The 23,271-nt window shown below is 44.1% G+C and overlaps 1 protein-coding gene across 1 annotated transcript in view; it reads right to left on the reverse strand.

Moving 5' to 3' along the window:
* The window catches only part of trim66 (tripartite motif containing 66), a 53,477-nt gene that overhangs the window by 6,288 nt on the left and 23,918 nt on the right, over positions 1 to 23,271 (reverse strand). Inside the window, exons 9-13 of the mRNA XM_056279421.1 lie at positions 16,361 to 16,570; positions 6,996 to 7,239; positions 6,796 to 6,880; positions 6,192 to 6,378; positions 4,565 to 5,484 (exon numbers count right to left, since the gene is read on the reverse strand). Coding sequence (XP_056135396.1) covers positions 4,565 to 5,484; positions 6,192 to 6,378; positions 6,796 to 6,880; positions 6,996 to 7,239; positions 16,361 to 16,570 — 1,646 coding nt within the window. The remainder of the gene's footprint in view (positions 1 to 4,564; positions 5,485 to 6,191; positions 6,379 to 6,795; positions 6,881 to 6,995; positions 7,240 to 16,360; positions 16,571 to 23,271) is intronic.

Consider the following 23,271-nt stretch of genomic DNA (forward strand, 5'->3'; position numbering starts at 1 on the left):
GTGTGGGAGGATCACGCTATGTCCCCCAACAGGTGCCCCGACCGACCACAGGAGGCGCTAGTGCAACGACCAAGACACATACCCAAATCCGGCTTCCCACCAGCAGACACGGCCAAGTGTGTCTGTAGGGACACCTGACCAAGCCGGAGGTAACACGGGGATTCAAACTGTAAAATCCATGTTTATGTCTTCCGTGAGTCCATCAGTGTTTACTGCATTGTGGACATCATAGTGTCCTAGAATTTAGTAGCTCTTGATAGCCACAGTGCCTCTTGGAGCAGTGGCACACCAACTTCCTCGTTCCCAGTTGGCTATTCTTAAGGTATCTTTATAGTATTAGGTTCAAGAGATGGAGTTGACAAATTCAATAGGAAGTGAGAGGGAGCTGACTCCAAAATAGTATTACTGCTCATAGTAAGCACAGCTGAATCTATTCTACAAAGCTCTGTTAGTGTCTGGGAAGGTTTACATCACATTTACATTTATTCATTTAACAGACACTTTATACAAGAGAGTCAGCAGTTGACAGATCAAATTGAATGTTACCAACCGGTATCACAGAGCACTACATAGTAACGCTATCATAGCCAAAAGTACATGTCAGGTCGAGTGCATTTAGTGTAGGTGTGCCTTAGAGCATCAACAATCAGAGAATATGGGAATCAAAGTACAAAGCAGATTTATACTGCCACAAGTCCAAAAAACAGGCAAACTAAGCTGTCATGTGCAAGTAGACAAAGAGCTCAGTGGTAATGGTTTTTAAGTACGGGTACTTAATAACAGTAACAGTCAGCGCCAATACAATTGTATAGCTAAACGTAACCCAAGGCCACTTAATTACAATTAAGGTAAGCCTTGAAGAGGAAAGTTTTTAGACTGTTCTTGTAGGACTTTAGTGAGTCAGTAGCTCTGATGGAGACCAGAAGATTGGTCCACTATTACGGGGCCAGGTGAGAGAAAGGTCTCCACCAAGATCTAATAACTTTGGTAAAGGGCACAGATAGTGGCTTACCAGAGGTAGAATGAAGATGTCAAGCAAGGATGTACATGGTGATATGGGATTGCAGTTAAGTTGTACATGTTAATCCTCTAAAGTGGAGTGAGGTGGAGCAGGCAGTAAAGCGGGCAAGAACATCATCAGCCCCAGGGCCAAATGGGGTTCCGTATCAACTCTACAAGTATGCTCCTGATATTCTTTGCTCCCTGTGGAGGCTAAGGAGAGTGGCTTGAGAGAAGGGAATCATATACAAAGCGTGGTGCAGATCAGGAGGAGTCCTGATTTTGAAAAACAAGGAATCCACGCATATCAGCCAATTCCACCCCATCAGTCTCCCCAATGTAGAGGATAAGATTTACTTCAGCATTATAGCTCAGGGGATGACCAGCTATCTGGAGAGAAACAATCAGTGTTGCAATCAGTGTTGCATGCAACAGTCCAAAAAGTGGGAATCCCAGAGTTCGCTGGATGCCTTGAACACCAAAATATGATTTGGCACCAAATCCAGACTGTTAAGAGAGTGAAGAGTGTTCTACATGTTATTTTCCTTGACCTTGCCAACGTGTTCAGATCTGCCCCTCACAGTTTCCTCTGGACATCCTTTGACTTCAGGATACCAGAGACCATTACAAACCTTGTTAAGGCCTATTTCCATGATATGCAGCTCTGATTCACCATGCCAGACTTTACCACCATATGGAGATTGGCATAATGGCAGGGTGTACCATCTCCCCATTGGCTTTCATATTGGTCATGGAAGTCATCATAAAGGCCTCCAAGTGGGTGGCCGATGGCGAGTGGCTGAAATCTGGAGTCTGTCTTCCATCCATCAGGGCCTATATGGATGACATGACAACCATGACAATAACAGCACCTTGCACCAGGTGCCTTCTAGGGAAGCTTCAAGAGAACATTACTGGGACCAGAATGAAATTCAAGCCATCCAAATCAAGAAGCATATCTATAATCAAAGGCAAACGGACAGAACGGTTCTCCATTGATGAAGAACCTATTTCAATTGTGTTAGAGAAACCCATCAGAAGTCTGGGAAGATGGTACGACTCAAACCTGAAGGACACCGATCAGGCAGACAAGCAAAGAAGGGAAGAAATCATTAAAGATCTGGAGAACATCGACTGATTTATGCTGCTTGGCAAGCTGAAAATCCGGTGCCTGCAGTTTGGTTTATTACCTCGCCTTATGTGGCCACTAACCATGTATGACATCACCCTCAAAAGAGTCAAGAAGATGGAAAGGACGATCAACTTGTATGTGAGAAAATGGTAATGTGTTCCTCGATGCCTGAGTAGCATAGGCCTGTATGGTCAGGGGCTACTCCAGCTGCCTCTCTCTAGCCACAGAGAGGAATTCAAATACACTTAAGTGAGACTAGAGATGACCCTGGCAGAATCAGGCGACACTGTGATCAGAGCTGCTGCCCAACCCTGGCAACAGGAAATAAATGAACGGCTAAAAATGCAGCACAGCAGGCAAACTCTGCTCTCCACCATGGCGACATCATCAGCTAAGCCCAACATGGAAAAGGTGGCTTGGGACTTGGCAGAAAACAACCTTGCTGGAACGAGGCATCCTAACTAGAGCACCAGAAGTTGGCCATGGCTGAAATCTGACAACAGGAGAAATTGATTAGGTGTGCCAAGGCTGTGTTGCAAGCTAAACAGAGCCAGTGGATGAGATGGGAGAGTGTGAAAAAACATAAGCTCAGCTGGAAGGACATATGGGAGATGGAGTCAAGCAGGATAAAATTCCTCATTTCAGCAACCTATGATGTCCTTCCTACCCCTAAAAATCTCAACCAATGGTTGGGTGAAGATCCATCATGACCCCTGTGTTCAACACCAGCTACACTTAGACACTTCCTAACTGTATGTAAAGTTAGCCTCTCCCAAGGACAGTCCACCTGGAGACACAATCAAGTGTTCAAGTACCTGGCAGCAACTCTGAAAGGCAGGAGAACAACCATCAATGCCTTGCCTCCCTGAACAACCAGCCCAGTTTTGCCAATTGCCTTTGTTTGGGAAGGGGAACAAAGACAAAGGAAGATTCCACTAAGGTCCAGGTTTGGACAGCTGGAGGCAGCCCGGGACTGGCAGATGCTGGTGGACGTGAGCCATTTGCTTACAGTTCCATAAGAGATAGCCAACACTAACTTGACGCCTGATATCTGGTCCTGTGGTCCAATTCTCACCACATGGTGTACTTTGTGGAGCTCACAGTCTCTTGGGAATCTGCTGTGCAGGAAGCTTTCGAAGGAAAGTAACTACGATATACAGAGCTTGCAGCGGAGGCAGAACAGCGGGGCTGGAGAGCAAAGATCTGCCCTGTATAAGCTGGTGTCGAGGCTTCGTGGCAACATCAACTGTAAGGCTGATGAGGGACCTGGGGATCAGCGGACAAGCCCTACGCCAGGCCATCAAGGAAACATCAGAGGTTGCAGAGCAGAGTAGCCAGTGGCTCTGGCTGAAGAGGAAAGACCCCAGCTGGTCTCCCAAATAAACTGGCTAGGCAGATGCAGAGGGGGGTGGTTCTGGGACATAAGAACACACTGCTGAGCCTACTGGAGACATCTTGGGCCCAGGGAGTGAAACGTTAAGGAAAGTAGGAGCCCGCTTGACAACCCAAATGACGTGTCTGCCCAGCCTTTCTCAACATTGGAGTAGCGTAGGTCAGTGCTTAAGCCTTCCATCACCACCAGGAGCACAGGAGTTTAACAGCAGGCACTTTGGATTTTAACATCAGGTCCTGTGTATTCAAAAACATGGGACTGCAGGTGAGGCAACAGGTAGCCGGTGTAAGGACACAAAGAGAGGGTTAACATGCACAACAAGGTAGTTTCAAAACAAAGTGTGCAGCATCATTTCAGACTCTCTGCAGCAGTTGGGTTACAAGGGATGGGAGACCAGCCAGAAGTGCATTGCAGTAGTCTAATTGTCAGAGAACAACAGCCGGGTGGCATGCTCTGATAGGTACAATCTGATTTTGCAGCTGATGTGTGGAGGAGTGCTTCATTTATTACAAGAAGATCAGTTTCAGGATCAGAGTCAGAATTAGGGTTAGCCCAAGGCCATTCTGGAAAAGTCTCAGCCACAGAACAGCCACTTCAACAGCAACTTTGAAGGATTTACTCAAAACACTTTTTGATGGTGCTTTCATCTAAGACAACCCCTTCTACTTTCATTAATCAGCTCTTAATCTGCTGTTGATCAATTTTTGCTTCTGTCTGTTCTAATTCAATCAATGCCATTTTGAATCATGTCCTTTTATTGTATCATTGCATTATACCTCCTTCACTTTATTTTATTAAGCTTTAATATTTTAATATTACCTATTTATTTATTAATTTATTGGCAATTTTCATTGTTCTTCTATCATTGCCTTCCTCTCCACTTTCCACTTTCACTTAATGCAAAGAGCATTGCACTGCATTTGAATAAAATGTCCTATATGAATAAAGATTAATTTATTGCACCCATTAAATGTTAATCTGAGAATATCTCTCACTGTAGAAATCAGTACATGCAGTGATAGACAGTATGAAAATCTTACACTGGGAAGCTAAGTAGAGGGGGTATATGGCAAGACAGGTGGAAGACTTTGGGACAGCGGTCACAGCACAGCAGGTTCCCTCCGATCAGACACACAGCACAATAGTCCTCACTCTCCATTTCATCACAGCCTTGGTCCGGCTGAGCCTCTGCAGGCCCCTTATATCCTCTCTGCAGGCCAGGGTTTGCAATCAGAAGAGGCCTCTGACCCGGACCAGCGAGGGCCTCCTCTTCCTGGTCAGAACGAAGTGGTTGCGGTTCATCAGTCATTGGATCAGGTTCAGATTCTAAATCTGGCTCTGATTCCACATCTGGGGGTGGATCAGAGAGAATATCAGAATCAGGTTCAGCCTGGAAACAAGAATCAGAGTCAGCCTGGACTTCTGACTCTTCGGCGTTGCCTGATTCTGAATCGGCATCCAGCTGTTCATTGAAGCCTGGTCCCTCCCCTGCATCCAATTCTGGGTCCACCTCATATTCGACACTAGGTTCGGATTCCCCTATAGTGTCAGCTTCTTCAGAGGGCTTCATCTGCCCTAGTGCCACCAGTTCCTCATTGGCCACTGATTCACACTCAGCCTCAGACAATGAATCCAGTTGTGTGTTAGATTCTAGCTGTGAATCTGATTCTAGTTGTTCGTCCAACCCCAGATCAGGTTCAGAGACAAGTTCTAGTTCAGAGACTGACCTGGGATCTGAGTCAGAGTCGAGATCCAGTGCAGAGTAAAGCAGAGGCACATATTTGGGGTCAGCTGACAGATCTTGTGATGAAAATTCTTGCCGACATTTTTGCTTGCTTTGGCTATGGAACTCACTGGTAGCTGGGGGCATGGTTGATTGACTCAGGTTTTGCCCCTCTGCATATGGGCGTGTTGTGAATGACAGTGTAGTCCTCACAGTCCCAGAGCCGCCAGCAATCCCCTTCAGATATGACCCAGAACACAACAGAACAAAAAGTGCAACACATTACAGTTTAGTAAATTGTGAGTAAAACTGTCACCAATCTGATTGCTGTATTGTTTTCAACAATTACAAATTACTGCTGGTCAAAGATCACTGTAATTTTGGATCTTATCTGTTACCACCCCCCCCCCAACATGCATCAGATCACAGCCCTTCATTAAAGGTTGACTCTATAATGGCAAGAAACAGCAGCCTGTACACACACGAGCCTGACTTGAACACACTACATATTTGTTTTGCTCTGACGTCTTGGGGTGTGTGTGTCTGTCTGGTGTTGAGTTGGAACAGGGTTGGGTTCTGAGAGTGTGGGAGGACATTTTTCACAATGGCAGACAGAGAGGGAAGCTTCCTCGCCTGGAAGGAATAGACGCTCCTGAAGGCTCTTGCCGCTGTATGAATAGTTGATATGCTTTCCAGAAATGAAAATGTTCAAATCCGAAGCGAACTCAGGTGACGCTGTCTCTGCAGTTAAGATCTGGGGAAACTGCTGCTTTCTAAATGAGGAGAGATGTACTGGGGGAGGGGGGGGCGTCGTCGTAATGATGTAGCGCCACCCGGTGGTTCCACCCAACAAACAAAACATGTTTCTGAAATCATAAAATACATTAGAGGCTGCTGGTTCACACCATTACAAATTCTACTTTATAAGAAGGGATCAGACCTACATCTGTCCTCCTTTCTCCCCAAGCTCCCTGGTGTGGGAAAGCGCAGCTCCTCTCCAGTCCAGTGGCAGGTAAAGGGTCACTCTGCCGTCGTCCATGAGGAGGAAGTCGGGACACCAGGATTTTGAGCCGCTCCAAGCAAACCACCGGAACTCTGAGACTTCCTGAATCCCTGTGACCCTCCGTCTCGCTTAACAAAGGAGGGAATGGACGACGATGAGTTTTACTTAAGTTGTGACGACTTCTCTGTTAGGAAGAACTGAATCTTATCTAGCGATTTTCAGGAGCAGGACCACACCTCAACCACACCACTTCCAGCATTCCTATGAATACCCACCTAACCCTCTCCTCCCATTCTGCTCTTGTATTGTGCCTCCCCCACCCACCCACCCTATTTCTCTGTCTCTTCCTCTTTCCTCTCCTTTGTAGGGTCCCGAAGGGGTCCGTCGTTGCCCAGATGTTATGGCAGCTTACCCACAACACAGTCAGCAAGCGGAAGAACTACAAGAACGACGCACATCAATAATTTTCTTTAATAATTCATTTAAACACATCTTGGTGATGGTGTGGTCCCTGCTACTGAAATGTACACTGAAAGTAAAGGTACCTGTCATCTTGGGTCTTTCTCGATATGTTGTATTTCTCCTTGGCCTTGTACTCAGCCTTTTTGTTTGCACAGCCATAAGCATTATCTAATATGGAGAGAAATGATAAATCATATATTTATGCTTCTGACAACCTGCTTTTTTTCTTTTTATTAATTTGAGGACACAAGCAGCAATAGCGCGGTTAAAATGTCTGCATTACCTGGCTCTTTCTTGTAGTGTAGCAGTGGGGAGAGAGACAGTGTGGACTGGCCTCTGCTCGAGGGTGTGGATGGGGAGGACTGGCCTCTGGTCAGGGGTGCGGATGGGGAGGACTGGCCTCTGGTCAGGGGTGTAGATGGGGAGGACTGGCCTCTGGTTGGGGGTGTGGATGGGGAGGTTATCCAGGCAGCACTGTGGACCACTCCATCTGAAGCCCTCCTTTGCCTTGGATCCACGGTGCCACACTGAGAATGAAGCATGCATAATGTAACACACATGCAAACATGTGACCAAACACAGTTTAAGGTGTTAATCAAAGAGACAACGAGAGAACAAATGATTAACAGACTGGTAAACTTAGAAAAAGTACCAAAAGTTGTAATCACATATTTTCTATAAAAACAAATGGCCTGCTGTTGTTGCCAAACCCGGTCTGCATTTGGTCTTTATCAACGTTCATTCATTCATTATCCAAGCCGCTTATCCCAACTAGGGTCATGGGGATGTTGGAGCCTATCCCAGCAGTCACTGGGCGGCAGGTGGAGAGACACCCTGGACAGGCTGCCAGGCCATCACAGGGCCGACACATTCATACCTAGGGACAAATTAGTACGGCCGAGTCACCTGAATTACATGTCTCTGGACTGTGGGAGGAAACCGGAGCCCCCGGAGAAAACCCACACAGAGGACGACCCAGGGCAACCCCCAAGGTTGGACTACCCTGGGGCTCGAACCCAGGCCCTTCTTACTGTGAGGTGACCACACTAACCAATGCGCAACGGTGCCGATGTTGATCAATGTTACCCTCAGTAAATGTGCTGCTTTCATAAAAGAATACTGGGCCTCAGGACATGGTTCATGATATAAAGGATAGAACTGGGCCTCAGGACATGCTTCGTGACATAAAGGATAGATATGGGCCTCAGGACATGGTTCATGATATAAAGGATAGATCTGGGCCTCAGGACATGGTTCACGATATAAAGGATAGAACTGGACCTCAGGACATGGTTCATGGTATAAAGGATAGATCTGGACCTCAGGACAATGTTCATGATATAAAGGATAGATCTGGACCTCAGGACATGGTTTGTGACATAAAGGATAGAGCTGGGCCTCAGGACATGGTTCGTGACATAAAGGATAGAGCTGGGCCCCAGGACACGGTTCATGGTATAAAGGATAGATCTGGGCCTCAGGACATGGTTCATGATATAAAGGATAGAGCTGGGCCTCAGGACATGGTTCATGATATAAAGGATAGATCTGGGCCTCAGGACATGGTTCATGGTATAAAGGATAGATGTGGGCCTCAGGACATGGTTCATGATATAAAGGATAGATCTGGGCCTCAGGACATGGTTCATTATATAAAAAAAAGATCTGGGCCTCTGGACATGATTCATGATATAAAGGATAGATCTGGGCCTCAGGACATGGTTCATGATATAAAGGATAGATCTGGACCTCAAGACATGGTTCATGATACAAAGGATAGAGCTGGGACTCAGGACATGGTTCATGATATAAAGGATAGAGCTGGGACTCAGGACATGGTTCATGATATAAAAAAAAGATCTGGGCCTCTGGACATGATTCATGATATAAAGGATAGATCTGGACCTCAGGACATGGCTCATGATATAAAGGATAGATCTGGGCCTCAAGACACAGTTCCTGATATAAAGGATAGAGCTGGGACTCAGGACATGGTTCATGATATAAAAAAAAGATCTGGGCCTCTGGACATGGTTCATGATATAAGGGATAGAGCTGGGCCTCAGGACATGGTTCATGATATAAAGGATAGATCTGGGCCTCAGGACATGGTTCATGATATAAAGGATAGATCTGGGCCTCAGGACATGGTTCGTGACATAAAGGATAGAGCTGGGCCTCAGGACATCGTTCGTGACATAAAGGATAGAGCTGGGCCTCAGGACACGGTTCGTGGTATAAAGGAATGATCTGGGCCTCAGGACATGGTTCATGATATAAAGGATAGATCTGGACCTCGGGACATGGTTCATGATATAAAGAATAGAGCTGGGCCTCAGGACATGGCTCATGATATAAAGGATCGATCTGGGCCTCAGGACATGGTTCATAATATAAAGGATAGATCTGGGCCCCAGGACATGGTTCGTGGTATAAAGGATAGATCTGGGCCTCAGGACATGGTTCATGATATAAAGGATAGAGCTGGGCCTCAAGACATGGTTCATGTTATAAAGGATAGATCTGGGCCTCAGGACATGGTTCGTGGTATAAAGGATAGATTTGGGCCTCAGGACATGGTTCATGATATAAAGGATAGATCTGGGCCTCAGGACATGGTTCATGATATAAAAAAAAGATCTGGGCCTCAGGACATGGTTCATGATATAAAGGATAGATCTGGACCTCAGGACATGGTTCATGATATAAAGGATAGATCTGGGCCTCAGGACATGTTTCATGATATAAAGAACAGATCTAGACCTCAGGACATGGCTCATGATATAAGGGATAGATCTGGGCCTCAGGACATGGTTCATGATATAAAAAAAAGATCTGGGCCTCGGGACATGGTTCATGATATAAAGAACAGATTTGGGCCTCAGGACATGGTTCATGATATAAAGGATAGATCTGGGCCGCAGGACATGGTTTGTGACATAAAGGATAGATCTGGGCCTCAGGACATGGTTCATGATATAAAGGATAGATCTGGGCCTCAGGATATGGATCATCATATAAAGGATAGATCTGGGCCTCAGGACATGGTTCGTGGTATAAAGGATAGATATGGACCTCAGGACATGGTTCGTGGTATAAATGATAGATCTGGACCTCAGGACATAGTTCGTGGTATAAAGGATAGATCTGGGCCTCAGGACATTGTTCGTGATATAAAGGATAGATCTGGGCCTCAGGACATAGTTCGTGGTATAAAGGATAGATTTGGGCCTGAGTACATGGTTCATGATATAAAAAAATGATCTGGGCCTCTGGACATGGTTCATGATATAAAGGATAGATCTGGACCTCAGGACATGGTTTATGATATCAAGGATAAATCTGGGCCTCAGGATATGGATCATCATATAAAGGATAGATCTGGGCCTCAGGACATAGTTAGTGGTAAAAAGGATAGATTTGGGCCTGAGGACATGGTTCATGATATAAAAAAATGATCTGGGCCTCTGGACATGGTTCATGATATAAAGGATAGATCTGGACCTCAGGACATGGTTTATGATATAAAGGATAGATCCGGGCCTCAGGATATGGATCATCATATAAAGGATAGATCTGGGCCTCAGGACATGGTTCGTGGTATAAAGGATAGATGTGGGCCTCAGGACATGGTTCATGATATAAAGGATAGATTTGGGCCTGAGTACATGGTTCATGATATAAAAAAATGATCTGGGCCTCTGGACATGGTTCATGATATAAAGGATAGATCTGGACCTCAGGACATGGTTTATGATATCAAGGATAAATCTGGGCCTCAGGATATGGATCATCATATAAAGGATAGATCTGGGCCTCAGGACATAGTTAGTGGTAAAAAGGATAGATTTGGGCCTGAGGACATGGTTCATGATATAAAAAAATGATCTGGGCCTCTGGACATGGTTCATGATATAAAGGATAGATCTGGACCTCAGGACATGGTTTATGATATAAAGGATAGATCCGGGCCTCAGGATATGGATCATCATATAAAGGATAGATCTGGGCCTCAGGACATGGTTCGTGGTATAAAGGATAGATGTGGGCCTCAGGACATGGTTCATGATATAAAGGATAGATCTGGGCCTCAGGACATGGTTCATGATATAAAAAAAAGATCTGGGCCTCAGGACATGGTTCATGATATAAAGGATAGATCTGGGCCTCAGGACATGTTTCATGATATAAAGAACAGATCTAGACCTCAGGACATGGCTAATGATATAAGGGATAGATCTGGGCCTCGGGACATGGTTCGTGACATAAAGAACAGATTTGGGCCTCAGGACATGGTTCATGATATAAAGGATAGATCTGGGCCGCAGGACATGGTTCGTGACATAAAGGATAGATCTGGGCCTCAGGACATGGTTCATGATATAAAGGATAGATCTGGGCCTCAGGATATGGATCATCATATAAAGGATAGATCTGGGCCTCAGGACATGGTTCGTGGTATAAAGGATAGATCTGGACCTCAGGACATGGTTCGTGGTATAAATGATAGATCTGGACCTCAGGACATAGTTCGTGGCATAAAGGATAGATCTGGGCCTCAGGACATTGTTCGTGATATAAAGGATAGATCTGGGCCTCAGGACATAGTTCGTGGTATAAAGGATAGATTTGGGCCTGAGGACATGGTTCATGATATAAAAAAATGATCTGGGCCTCTGGACATGGTTCATGATATAAAGGATAGATCTGGACCTCAGGACATGGTTTATGATATAAAGGATATATCTGGGCCTCAGGATATGGATCATCATATAAAGGATAGATCTGGGCCTCAGGACATAGTTCGTGGTATAAAGGATAGATTTGGGCCTGAGGACATGGTTCATGATATAAAAAAATGATCTGGGCCTCTGGACATGGTTCATGATATAAAGGATAGATCTAGAACTCAGGACATGGTTTATGATATAAAGGATAGATCTGGGCCTCAGGATATGGATCATCATATAAAGGATAGATCTGGGCCTCAGGACATGGTTCGTGGTATAAAGGATAGATCTGGACCTCAGGACATGGTTCGTGGTATAAATGATAGATCTGGACCTCAGGATATAGTTCGTGGTATAAAGGATAGATCTGGGCCTCAGGACATGGTTCGTGATATAAAGGATAGAGCTGGGCCTCAGGACATGGTTCGTGGTATAAAGGATAGATCTGGGCCTCAGGACATGATTCCTGATATAAAGGATAGATCTGGGCCTCAGGATATGGTTCATGATATAAAGGATAGATCTGGGCCTCAGGACATGATTCCTGATATAAAGGATAGATCTGGGCCTCAGGACATGGTTCATGATATAAAGGATAGATCTGGGCCTCAGGACATGGTTCGTGATATAAACGATAGATCTGGGCCTCAGGACATGGTTCATGATATAAAGGATAGATCTGGACCTCGGGACATGGATCATGATATAAAGAATAGAGCTGGGCCTCAGGACATGGTTCATGATATAAAGGATCGATCTGGGCCTCAGGACATGGTTCATAATATAAAGGATAGATCTGGGCCCCAGGACATGGTTCGTGGTATAAAGGATAGATCTGGGCCTCAGGACATGGTTCATGATATAAAGGATAGAGCTGGGCCTCAGGACATGGTTCATGATATAAAGGATAGAGCTGGGCCTCAGGACATGGTTCGTGGTATAAAGGATAGATGTGGGCCTCAGGACATGGTTCATGATATAAAGGATAGATCTGGGCCTCAGGATATGGTTCATGATATAAAAAAAAGATCTGGGCCTCAGGACATGGTTCATTATATAAAGGATAGATCTGGGCCTCAGGACATGGTTCGTGGTATAAGGACAGATGTGGGCCTCAGGACATGGTTCATGATATAAAGGATAGAGCTGGGCCTCAGGACATGGTTCGTGGTATAAAGGATAGATCTGGGCCTCAGGACATGATTCATGGTATAAAGGATAGATCTGGGCCTCAGGACATGGTTCGTGACATAAATGATAGATCTGGGCCTCAGGACATGGTTCATGATATGAAAAAATGATCTGGGCCTCTGGACATGGTTAATGATATAAAGGACAGATCTGGGCCTCAGGATATGGTTCGTGGTATAAAGGATAGATCTGGACCTCGGGACATGGTTTATGAAATAAAGGATAGATCTGGGCCTCAGGATATGGATCATCATATAAAGGATAGATCTGGGCCTCAGGACATGGTTCGTGGTATAAAGGATAGATCTGGACCTCAGGACATGGTTCGTGTTATAAATGATAGATCTGGACCTCAGGACATAGTTCGTGGTATAAAGAATAGATCTGGGCCTCAGGACATTGTTCGTGATATAAAGGATAGATCTGGGTCTCAGGACATGCTTCATGATATAAAGGATAGATCTGGGCCTCAGGACACGGTTCATGATATAAAGGATAGATCTGGGCCTCAGGACATGGTTCATTATATAAAGGATAGATCTGGGCCTCAGGACATGGTTCATGATATAAAGGATAGATCTGGGCCTCAGGACATGATTCATTATATAAAGGATAGATCTGGGCCTCAGGACACGGCTCATGATATAAAGGATAGATCTGGGCCTCAGGACATGTTTCGTGGTATAAAGGATAGATCTGGGCCTCAGGACACGGCTCATGATATAAAGGATAGATCTGGGCCTCAAGACATGGTTCGTGACATAAAGGATAGATCTGGGCCTCAGGACATGATTCGTGGTATAAGGACAGATATGGGCCTCAGGACACGGTAAATGATATAAAGGATAAATCTGGGCCTCAGGACACGGCTCATGATATAAAGGATAGATCTGGGCCTCAGGACATGATTCATTATATAAAGGATAGATCTGGGCCTCAGGACATGGTTCATGATATAAAGGATAGATCTGGGCCTCAAGACATGGTTCGTGACATAAAGGATAGATCTGGGCCTCAGGACATGGTTCGTGGTATAAGGACAGATGTGGGCCTCAGGACACGGTAAATGATATAAAGGATAGATCTGGGCCTCAGGACACGGTTCGTGATATAAAGGATAATCTGGGCCTCAGGACATGGTTCATTATATAAAGGATAGATCTGGGCCTCAGGACATGGTTCGTGACGTAAAGGATAGATCTGGGCCTCAGGACATGGTTCGTGGTATAAGGACAGATGTGGGCCTCAGGACACGGTAAATGATATAAAGGATAGATCTGGGCCTCAGGACATGGTTCATTATATAAAGGATAGATCTGGGCCTCAGGACATGGTTCATTATATAAAGGATAGATCTGGGCCTCAGGACATGGTTCATTATATAAAGGATAGATCTGGGCCTCAGGACATGGTTCGTGATGTAAAGGATAGATCTGGGCCTCAGGACATGGTTCGTGGTATAAGGACAGATCTGGGCCTCAGGACATGGTTCATGATATAAAAAAAAAGATCTGGGCCTCTGGACATGGTTCATGATATAAAGGATAGATCTGGGCCTCTGGACATTGTTCATGATATAAAGGATAGAGCTGGGCCCCGGACATGGTTCATGATATAAAGGATAGATCTGGGCCTCAGGACATGGTTCATGATATAAAGAACAGATCTAGACCGCAGGACATGGCTCATGATATAAAGGATAGATCTGGGCCTCAGGAAATGGTTCATGATATAAAGGATAGATCTGGGCCTCAGGACATGGTTCATGATATAAGGGATAGATCTGGGCCTCAGGACATGGTTCATGATATAAAGGATAGATCTGGGCCTGAGGACATGGTTCATGACGTAAAGGATAGATCTGGGCCTCAGGACATGGTTCGTGGTATAAGGACAGATGTGGGCCTCAGGACATGGTTCATGATATAAAGAACAGATCTAGACCTCAGGACATGGCTCATGATATAAAGGATAGATCTGGGCCTCAGGAAATGGTTCATGATATAAAGGATAGATCTGGGCCTCAGGACATGGTTCATGATATAAGGGATAGATCTGGGCCTCAGGACCTGGTTCATGATATAAAGGATAGATCTGGGCCTCAGGACATGGTTCATGATATAAGGGATAGATCTGGGCCTCAGGACATGGTTCATGATATAAAGGATAGATCTGGGCCTCAGGACATGGTTCATGATATAAAGAACAGATCTGGGCCTCAGGACATGGCTCATGATATAAAGGATAGATCTGGGCCTCAGGAAATGGTTCATGATATAAAGGATAGATCTGGGCCTCAGGACATGGTTCATGATATAAGGGATAGATCTGGGCCTCAGGACATGGTTCATGATATAAAGGATAGATCTGGGCCTCAGGACATGGTTCATGATATAAAGGATAGATCTGGGCCTCAGGACATGGTTCATTATATAAAGGATAGATCTGGGCCTCAGGACATGGTTCGTGATGTAACGGATAGATCTGGGCCTCAGGACATGGTTCGTGGTATAAGGACAGATCTGGGCCTCAGGACATGGTTCATGATATAAAAAAAAGATCTGGGCCTCTGGACATGGTTCATGATATAAAGGATAGATCTGGGCCTCTGGACATGGTTCATGATATAAAGGATAGAGCTGGGCCCCGGACATGGTTCATGATATAAAGGATAGATCTGGGCGTCAGGACATGGTTCATGATATAAAGAACAGATCTAGACCTCAGGACATGGCTCATGATATAAAGGATAGATCTGGGCCTCAGGAAATGGTTCATGATATAAAGGATAGATCTGGGCCTCAGGACATGGTTCATGATATAAGGGATAGATCTGGGCCTCAGGACATGGTTCATGATATAAAGGATAGATCTGGGCCTGAGGACATGGTTCATGACGTAAAGGATAGATCTGGGCCTCAGGACATGGTTCGTGGTATAAGGACAGATGTCGGCCTCAGGACATGGTTCATGATATAAAGAACAGATCTAGACCTCAGGACATGGCTCATGATATAAAGGATAGATCTGGGCCCCGGACATGGTTCATGATATAAGGGATAGATCTGGGCCTCAGGACATGGTTCATGATATAAAGGATAGATCTGGGCCTCAGGACATGTTTCATGATATAAAGAACAGATCTGGGCCTCAGCACATGGTTCATGATATAAAGGATAGATCTCGACCTCAGGACATGGTTCATGATATAAAGGATAGATCTGGGCCTCAGGACATGGTTCATGATATAAAGGATAGATCTGGGCCTCAGGACATGGTTCTTGATATAAAGGATAGATCTGGGCCTCAGGACATGGTTCATGATATAAAGAACAGTTCTGGGCCTCAGGACATGGTTCATTACATAACGAATAGAGCTGGGCCTCAGGACATGGTTCATGATATAAAGAACAGATCTGGGCCTCAGGACATGGTTCATTATATAACGAATAGAGCTGGGCCTCAGGACATGGTTAATGATAAAGGACAGATCTGGGCCTCAGGACATGGTTCATGATATAAAGGATAAGGATGGTATTGTGGTTGTTGGGCTGGCGCTCCTGAGAAGCATTCAGACGGGTGGTGTTAACAGAGACTGTGGATAGCAGCATGTCAGCATCACCACGTCAATCACGTGTTTTACCGACGACTCCGGACTCCATTATATCTGACAGTGGATCTTCCAGTCCTCACCTTGCTGCGAGTACAGTTTTAATGCACGTGTTACCTTATCCATGGATCGTGTTTCCAGGCTGCGGGCACACCCCGAGAACCTTTCAGCGGAGAAGCTGGTGGAGGAGGCGGCTGCCAGTTCTGCTGGGATGCTCTGGGAGCGGCTCCTCCTCCTCCCACACGCCGAGCCAGAGCCCAGTCGGCTGCTCTGAGCATCAGCTCCAAGCTGGCGGGCTGTCACAGACATCTCCAGGGATGTGGATCTCTGTCAGGACAAACAAAGTACAGCGCTGAGGGGGCCCTCGAAAGCAGCAAGTGGCAATACACAATGGAGCGACAACTGACATGATAAAAAGATGCACCCATTTATACTGACGACACCCATTTATACTGACAACACCCATTTACACAGATGACACCCATTTATACTGACAACACCCATTTATACTGACGACACCCATTTGAACTGTGACACCCATTTATACTGACGACACCCATTTGAACTGTGACACCCATTTATACTGACGACACCCATTTGAACTGTGACACCCATTTATACTGACGACACCCATTTGAACTGTGACACCCATTTATACTGACGACACCCATTTACACTGATGACACCCATTTATACTGACAACACCCATTTGAACTGTGACACCCATTTATACTGACGACACCCATTTACACTGATGACACCCATTTATACTGACGACACCCATTTGAACTGTGACACCCATTTATACTGACGACACCCATTTACACTGATGACACCCATTTATACTGACAACACCCATTTGAACTGTGACACCCATTTATACTGACAACACCCCTTTGAACTGTGACACCCATTTATACTGACGACACCCATTTGAACTGTGACACCCATTTATACTGACGACACCCATTTGAACTGTGACACCCATTTATACTGATGACACCCATTTACACTGACGACACCCATTTGAACTGTGACACCCATTTATACTGACGACACTCATTTGAACTGTGACACCCATTTATACTGACAACACCCATTTGAACTGTGACACCCATTTATACTGACAACACCCATTTATACTGACGACACCCATTTGAACTGTGACACCCATTTATACTGACAACACCCCTTTGAACTGTGACACCCATTTATACTGACGACACCCATTTATACTGACAACACCCATTTATACTGATGACACCCATTTATACTGACAACACCCATTTGAACTGTGACACCCATTTATACTGACAACACCCATTTGAACTGTGACACCCATTTATACTGACGACACCCATTTATACTGACAACACCCATTTACACTGATGACACCCATTTATACTGACGACACCCATTTGAACTGTGACACCCATTTATACTGACGACACCCATTTGAACTGTGACACCCATTTATACTGACAACACCCATTTGAACTGTGACACCCATTTATACTGACGACACCCATTTATACTGACAACACCCATTTACACTGATGACACCCATTTATACTGACAACACCCATTTGAACTGTGACACCCATTTATACTGACGACACCCATTTATACTGACAACACCCATTTACACAGATGACACCCATTTATACTGACAACACCCATTTATACTGACAACATCCATTTGAACTGTGACACCCATTTATACTGACAACACCCATTTGAACTGTGACACCCATTTATACTGACAACACCCCTTTGAACTGTGACACCCATTTATACTGACGACACCCATTTGAACTGTGACACCCATTTATACTGACGACACCCATTTGAACTGTGACACCCATTTATACTGATGACACCCATTTACACTGACGACACCCATTTGAACTGTGACACCCATTTATACTGACGACACTCATTTGAACTGTGACACCCATTTATACTGACAACACCCATTTGAACTGTGAATCCCATTTATACTGACAACACCCATTTATACTGACGACACCCATTTGAACTGTGACACCCATTTATACTGACAACACCCCTTTGAACTGTGACACCCATTTATACTGACGACACCCATTTATACTGACAACACCCATTTATACTGATGACACCCATTTATACTGACAACACCCATTTGAACTGTGACACCCATTTATACTGACAACACCCATTTGAACTGTGACACCCATTTATACTGACGACACCCATTTATACTGACAACACCCATTTACACTGATGACACCCATTTATACTGACGACACCCATTTGAACTGTGACACCCATTTATACTGACGACACCCATTTGAACTGTGACACCCATTTATACTGACAACACCCATTTGAACTGTGACACCCATTTATACTGACGACACCCATTTATACTGACAACACCCATTTACACTGATGACACCCATTTATACTGACAACACCCATTTGAACTGTGACACCCATTTATACTGACGACACCCATTTATACTGACAACACCCATTTACACAGATGACACCCATTTATACTGACAACACCCATTTATACTGACAACATCCATTTGAACTGTGACACCCATTTATACTGACAACACCCATTTGAACTGTGACACCCATTTATACTGACGACACCCATTTATACTGACAACACCCATTTACACAGATGACACCCATTAATACTGACAACACCCATTTATACTGACGACACCCATTTGAACTGTGACACCCATTTATACTGACAACACCCATTTGAACTGTGACACCCATTTATACTGACGACACCCATTTATACTGACAACACCCATTTGAACTGTGACACCCATTTATACTGATGACACCCATTTACACTGATGACACCCATTTATACTGACAACACCCATTTGAACTGTGACACCCATTTATACTGACGACACCCATTTATACTGACAACACCCATTTACACTGATGACACCCATTTATACTAACAACACCCATTTGAACTGTGACACCCATTTATACTGACGACACCCATTTATACTGACAACACCCATTTACACTGATGACACCCATTTATACTGACAACACCTATTTGAACTGTGACACCCATTTATACTGACAACACCCATTTACACAGATGACACCCATTTATACTGACAACATCCATTTGAACTGTGACACCCATTTATACTGACAACACCCATTTGAACTGTGACACCCATTTATACTGACAACACCCATTTGAACTGTGACACCCATTTGAACTGTGACACCCATTTATACTGACGACACCCATTTGAACTGTGACACCCATTTATACTGACAACATCCATTTGAACTGTGACACCCATTTATACTGACAGCACCCATTTACACAGATGACACCCATTTATACTGACAACACCCATTTATACTGACAACATCCATTTGAACTGTGACACCCATTTATACTGACAACACCCATTTGAACTGTGACACCCATTTATACTGACAACAACCATTTGAACTGTGACACCCATTTATACTGACGACACCCATTTATACTGACAACACCCATTTACACAGATGACACCCATTTATACTGACAACACCCATTTATACTGACGACACCCATTTGAACTGTGACACCCATTTATACTGACAACACCCATTTGAACTGTGACACCCATTTATACTGACAACACCCCTTTGAACTGTGACACCCATTTATACTGACGACACCCATTTGAACTGTGACACCCATTTATACTGACGACACCCATTTGAACTGTGACACCTATTTATACTGACAACACCCATTTGAACTGTGACACCCATTTATACTGACGACACCCATTTGAACTGTGACACCCATTTATACTGACGACACTCATTTGAACTGTGACACCCATTTATACTGACAACACCCATTTGAACTGTGACACCCATTTATACTGACAACACCCATTTATACTGACGACACCCATTTGAACTGTGACACCCATTTATACTGACAACACCCCTTTGAACTGTGACACCCATTTATACTGACGACACCCATTTATACTGACAACACCCATTTATACTGATGACACCCATTTATACTGACAACACCCATTTGAACTGTGACACCCATTTATACTGACAACACCCATTTGAACTGTGACACCCATTTATACTGACGACACCCATTTATACTGACAACACCCATTTACACTGATGACACCCATTTATACTGACGACACCCATTTGAACTGTGACACCCATTTATACTGACGACACCCATTTGAACTGTGACACCCATTTATACTGACAACACCCATTTGAACTGTGACACCCATTTATACTGACGACACCCATTTATACTGACAACACCCATTTACACTGATGACACCCATTTATACTGACAACACCCATTTGAACTGTGACACCCATTTATACTGACGACACCCATTTATACTGACAACACCCATTTACACAGATGACACCCATTTATACTGACAACACCCATTTATACTGACAACATCCATTTGAACTGTGACACCCATTTATACTGACAACACCCATTTGAACTGTGACACCCATTTATACTGACGACACCCATTTATACTGACAACACCCATTTACACAGATGACACCCATTAATACTGACAACACCCATTTATACTGACGACACCCATTTGAACTGTGACACCCATTTATACTGACAACACCCATTTGAACTGTGACACCCATTTATACTGACGACACCCATTTATACTGACAACACCCATTTGAACTGTGACACCCATTTATACTGATGACACCCATTTACACTGATGACACCCATTTATACTGACAACACCCATTTGAACTGTGACACCCATTTATACTGACGACACCCATTTATACTGACAACACCCATTTACACTGATGACACCCATTTATACTAACAACACCCATTTGAACTGTGACACCCATTTATACTGACGACACCCATTTATACTGACAACACCCATTTACACTGATGACACCCATTTATACTGACAACACCTATTTGAACTGTGACACCCATTTATACTGACAACACCCATTTACACAGATGACACCCATTTATACTGACAACATCCATTTGAACTGTGACACCCATTTATACTGACAACACCCATTTGAACTGTGACACCCATTTATACTGACAACACCCATTTGAACTGTGACACCCATTTGAACTGTGACACCCATTTATACTGACGACACCCATTTGAACTGTGACACCCATTTATACTGACAACATCCATTTGAACTGTGACACCCATTTATACTGACAGCACCCATTTACACAGATGACACCCATTTATACTGACAACACCCATTTATACTGACAACATCCATTTGAACTGTGACACCCATTTATACTGACAACACCCATTTGAACTGTGACACCCATTTATACTGACAACAACCATTTGAACTGTGACACCCATTTATACTGACGACACCCATTTATACTGACAACACCCATTTACACAGATGACACCCATTTATACTGACAACACCCATTTATACTGACGACACCCATTTGAACTGTGACACCCATTTATACTGACAACACCCATTTGAACTGTGACACCCATTTATACTGACGACACCCATTTATACTGACAACACCCATTTGAACTGTGACACCCATTTATACTGATGACACCCATTTACACTGATGACACCCATTTATACTGACAACACCCATTTGAACTGTGACACCCATTTATACTGACGACACCCATTTATACTGACGACACCCATTTACACTGATGACACCCATTTATACTAACAACACCCATTTGAACTGTGACACCCATTTATACTGACGACACCCATTTATACTGACAACACCCATTTACACTGATGACACCCATTTATACTGACAACACCCATTTGAACTGTGACACCCATTTATACTGACAACACCCATTTACACAGATGACACCCATTTGTACTGACAACACCCATTTATACTGACAACATCCATTTGAACTGTGACACCCATTTATACTGACAACACCCGTTTGAACTGTGACACCCATTTATACTGACAACACCCATTTGAACTGTGACACCCATTTATACTGACAACATCCATTTGAACTGTGACACCCATTTATACTGACAACACCCATTTATACTGACAACACCCATTTGAACTGTGACACCCATTTATACTGACGACACCCATTTGAACTGTGACACCCATTTATACTGATAACATCCATTTGAACTGTGACACCCATTTATACTGACAGCACCCATTTACACAGATGACACCCATTTATACTGACAACACCCATTTATACTGACAACATCCATTTGAACTGTGACACCCATTTATACTGACAACACCCATTTGAACTGTGACACCCATTTATACTGACAACACCCATTTGAACTGTGACACCCATTTATACTGACGACACCCATTTATACTGACAACACCCATTTGAACTGTGACACCCATTTATACTGACAACACGCATTTGAACTGTGACACCCATTTATACTGACAACACCTATTTATACTGACAACACCCGTTTATGCTGACGACACCCATTTATATTGACGACACCTATTTATACCTACGACACCCGTTTATACTGACGACACCCATTTATACTGACAACACCTATTTATATTGACGACACCTATTTATACTGACGACACCTGTTTATATTGACGACACCTATTTATACTGACGACACCTATTTACCCTGACAACACCCATTTGAACTGTGACACCCATTTATACTGACGACACCCGTTTATACTGACGACACCCATTTATACTGACAACACCTATTTATATTGACGACACCTATTTATACTGACGACACCTGTTTATATTGACGACACCTATTTATACTGACGACACCTATTTACCCTGACAACACCCATTTATACTGACGACAGAGAGAAAACAGTGCAATCTGTGTGATAGAAATGACCTCAAACCTCTCTCTCTCTGTCTGTCTATCTCTCTGTCTCTCCCTCTCTTTTGCCCTCTCTCTCTCTTTTTCTCTTCGAACTA

This window comes from Lampris incognitus, chromosome 4, assembly GCF_029633865.1.
Source record: "Lampris incognitus isolate fLamInc1 chromosome 4, fLamInc1.hap2, whole genome shotgun sequence".
NCBI classification, from domain to species: domain Eukaryota; kingdom Metazoa; phylum Chordata; class Actinopteri; order Lampriformes; family Lampridae; genus Lampris; species Lampris incognitus.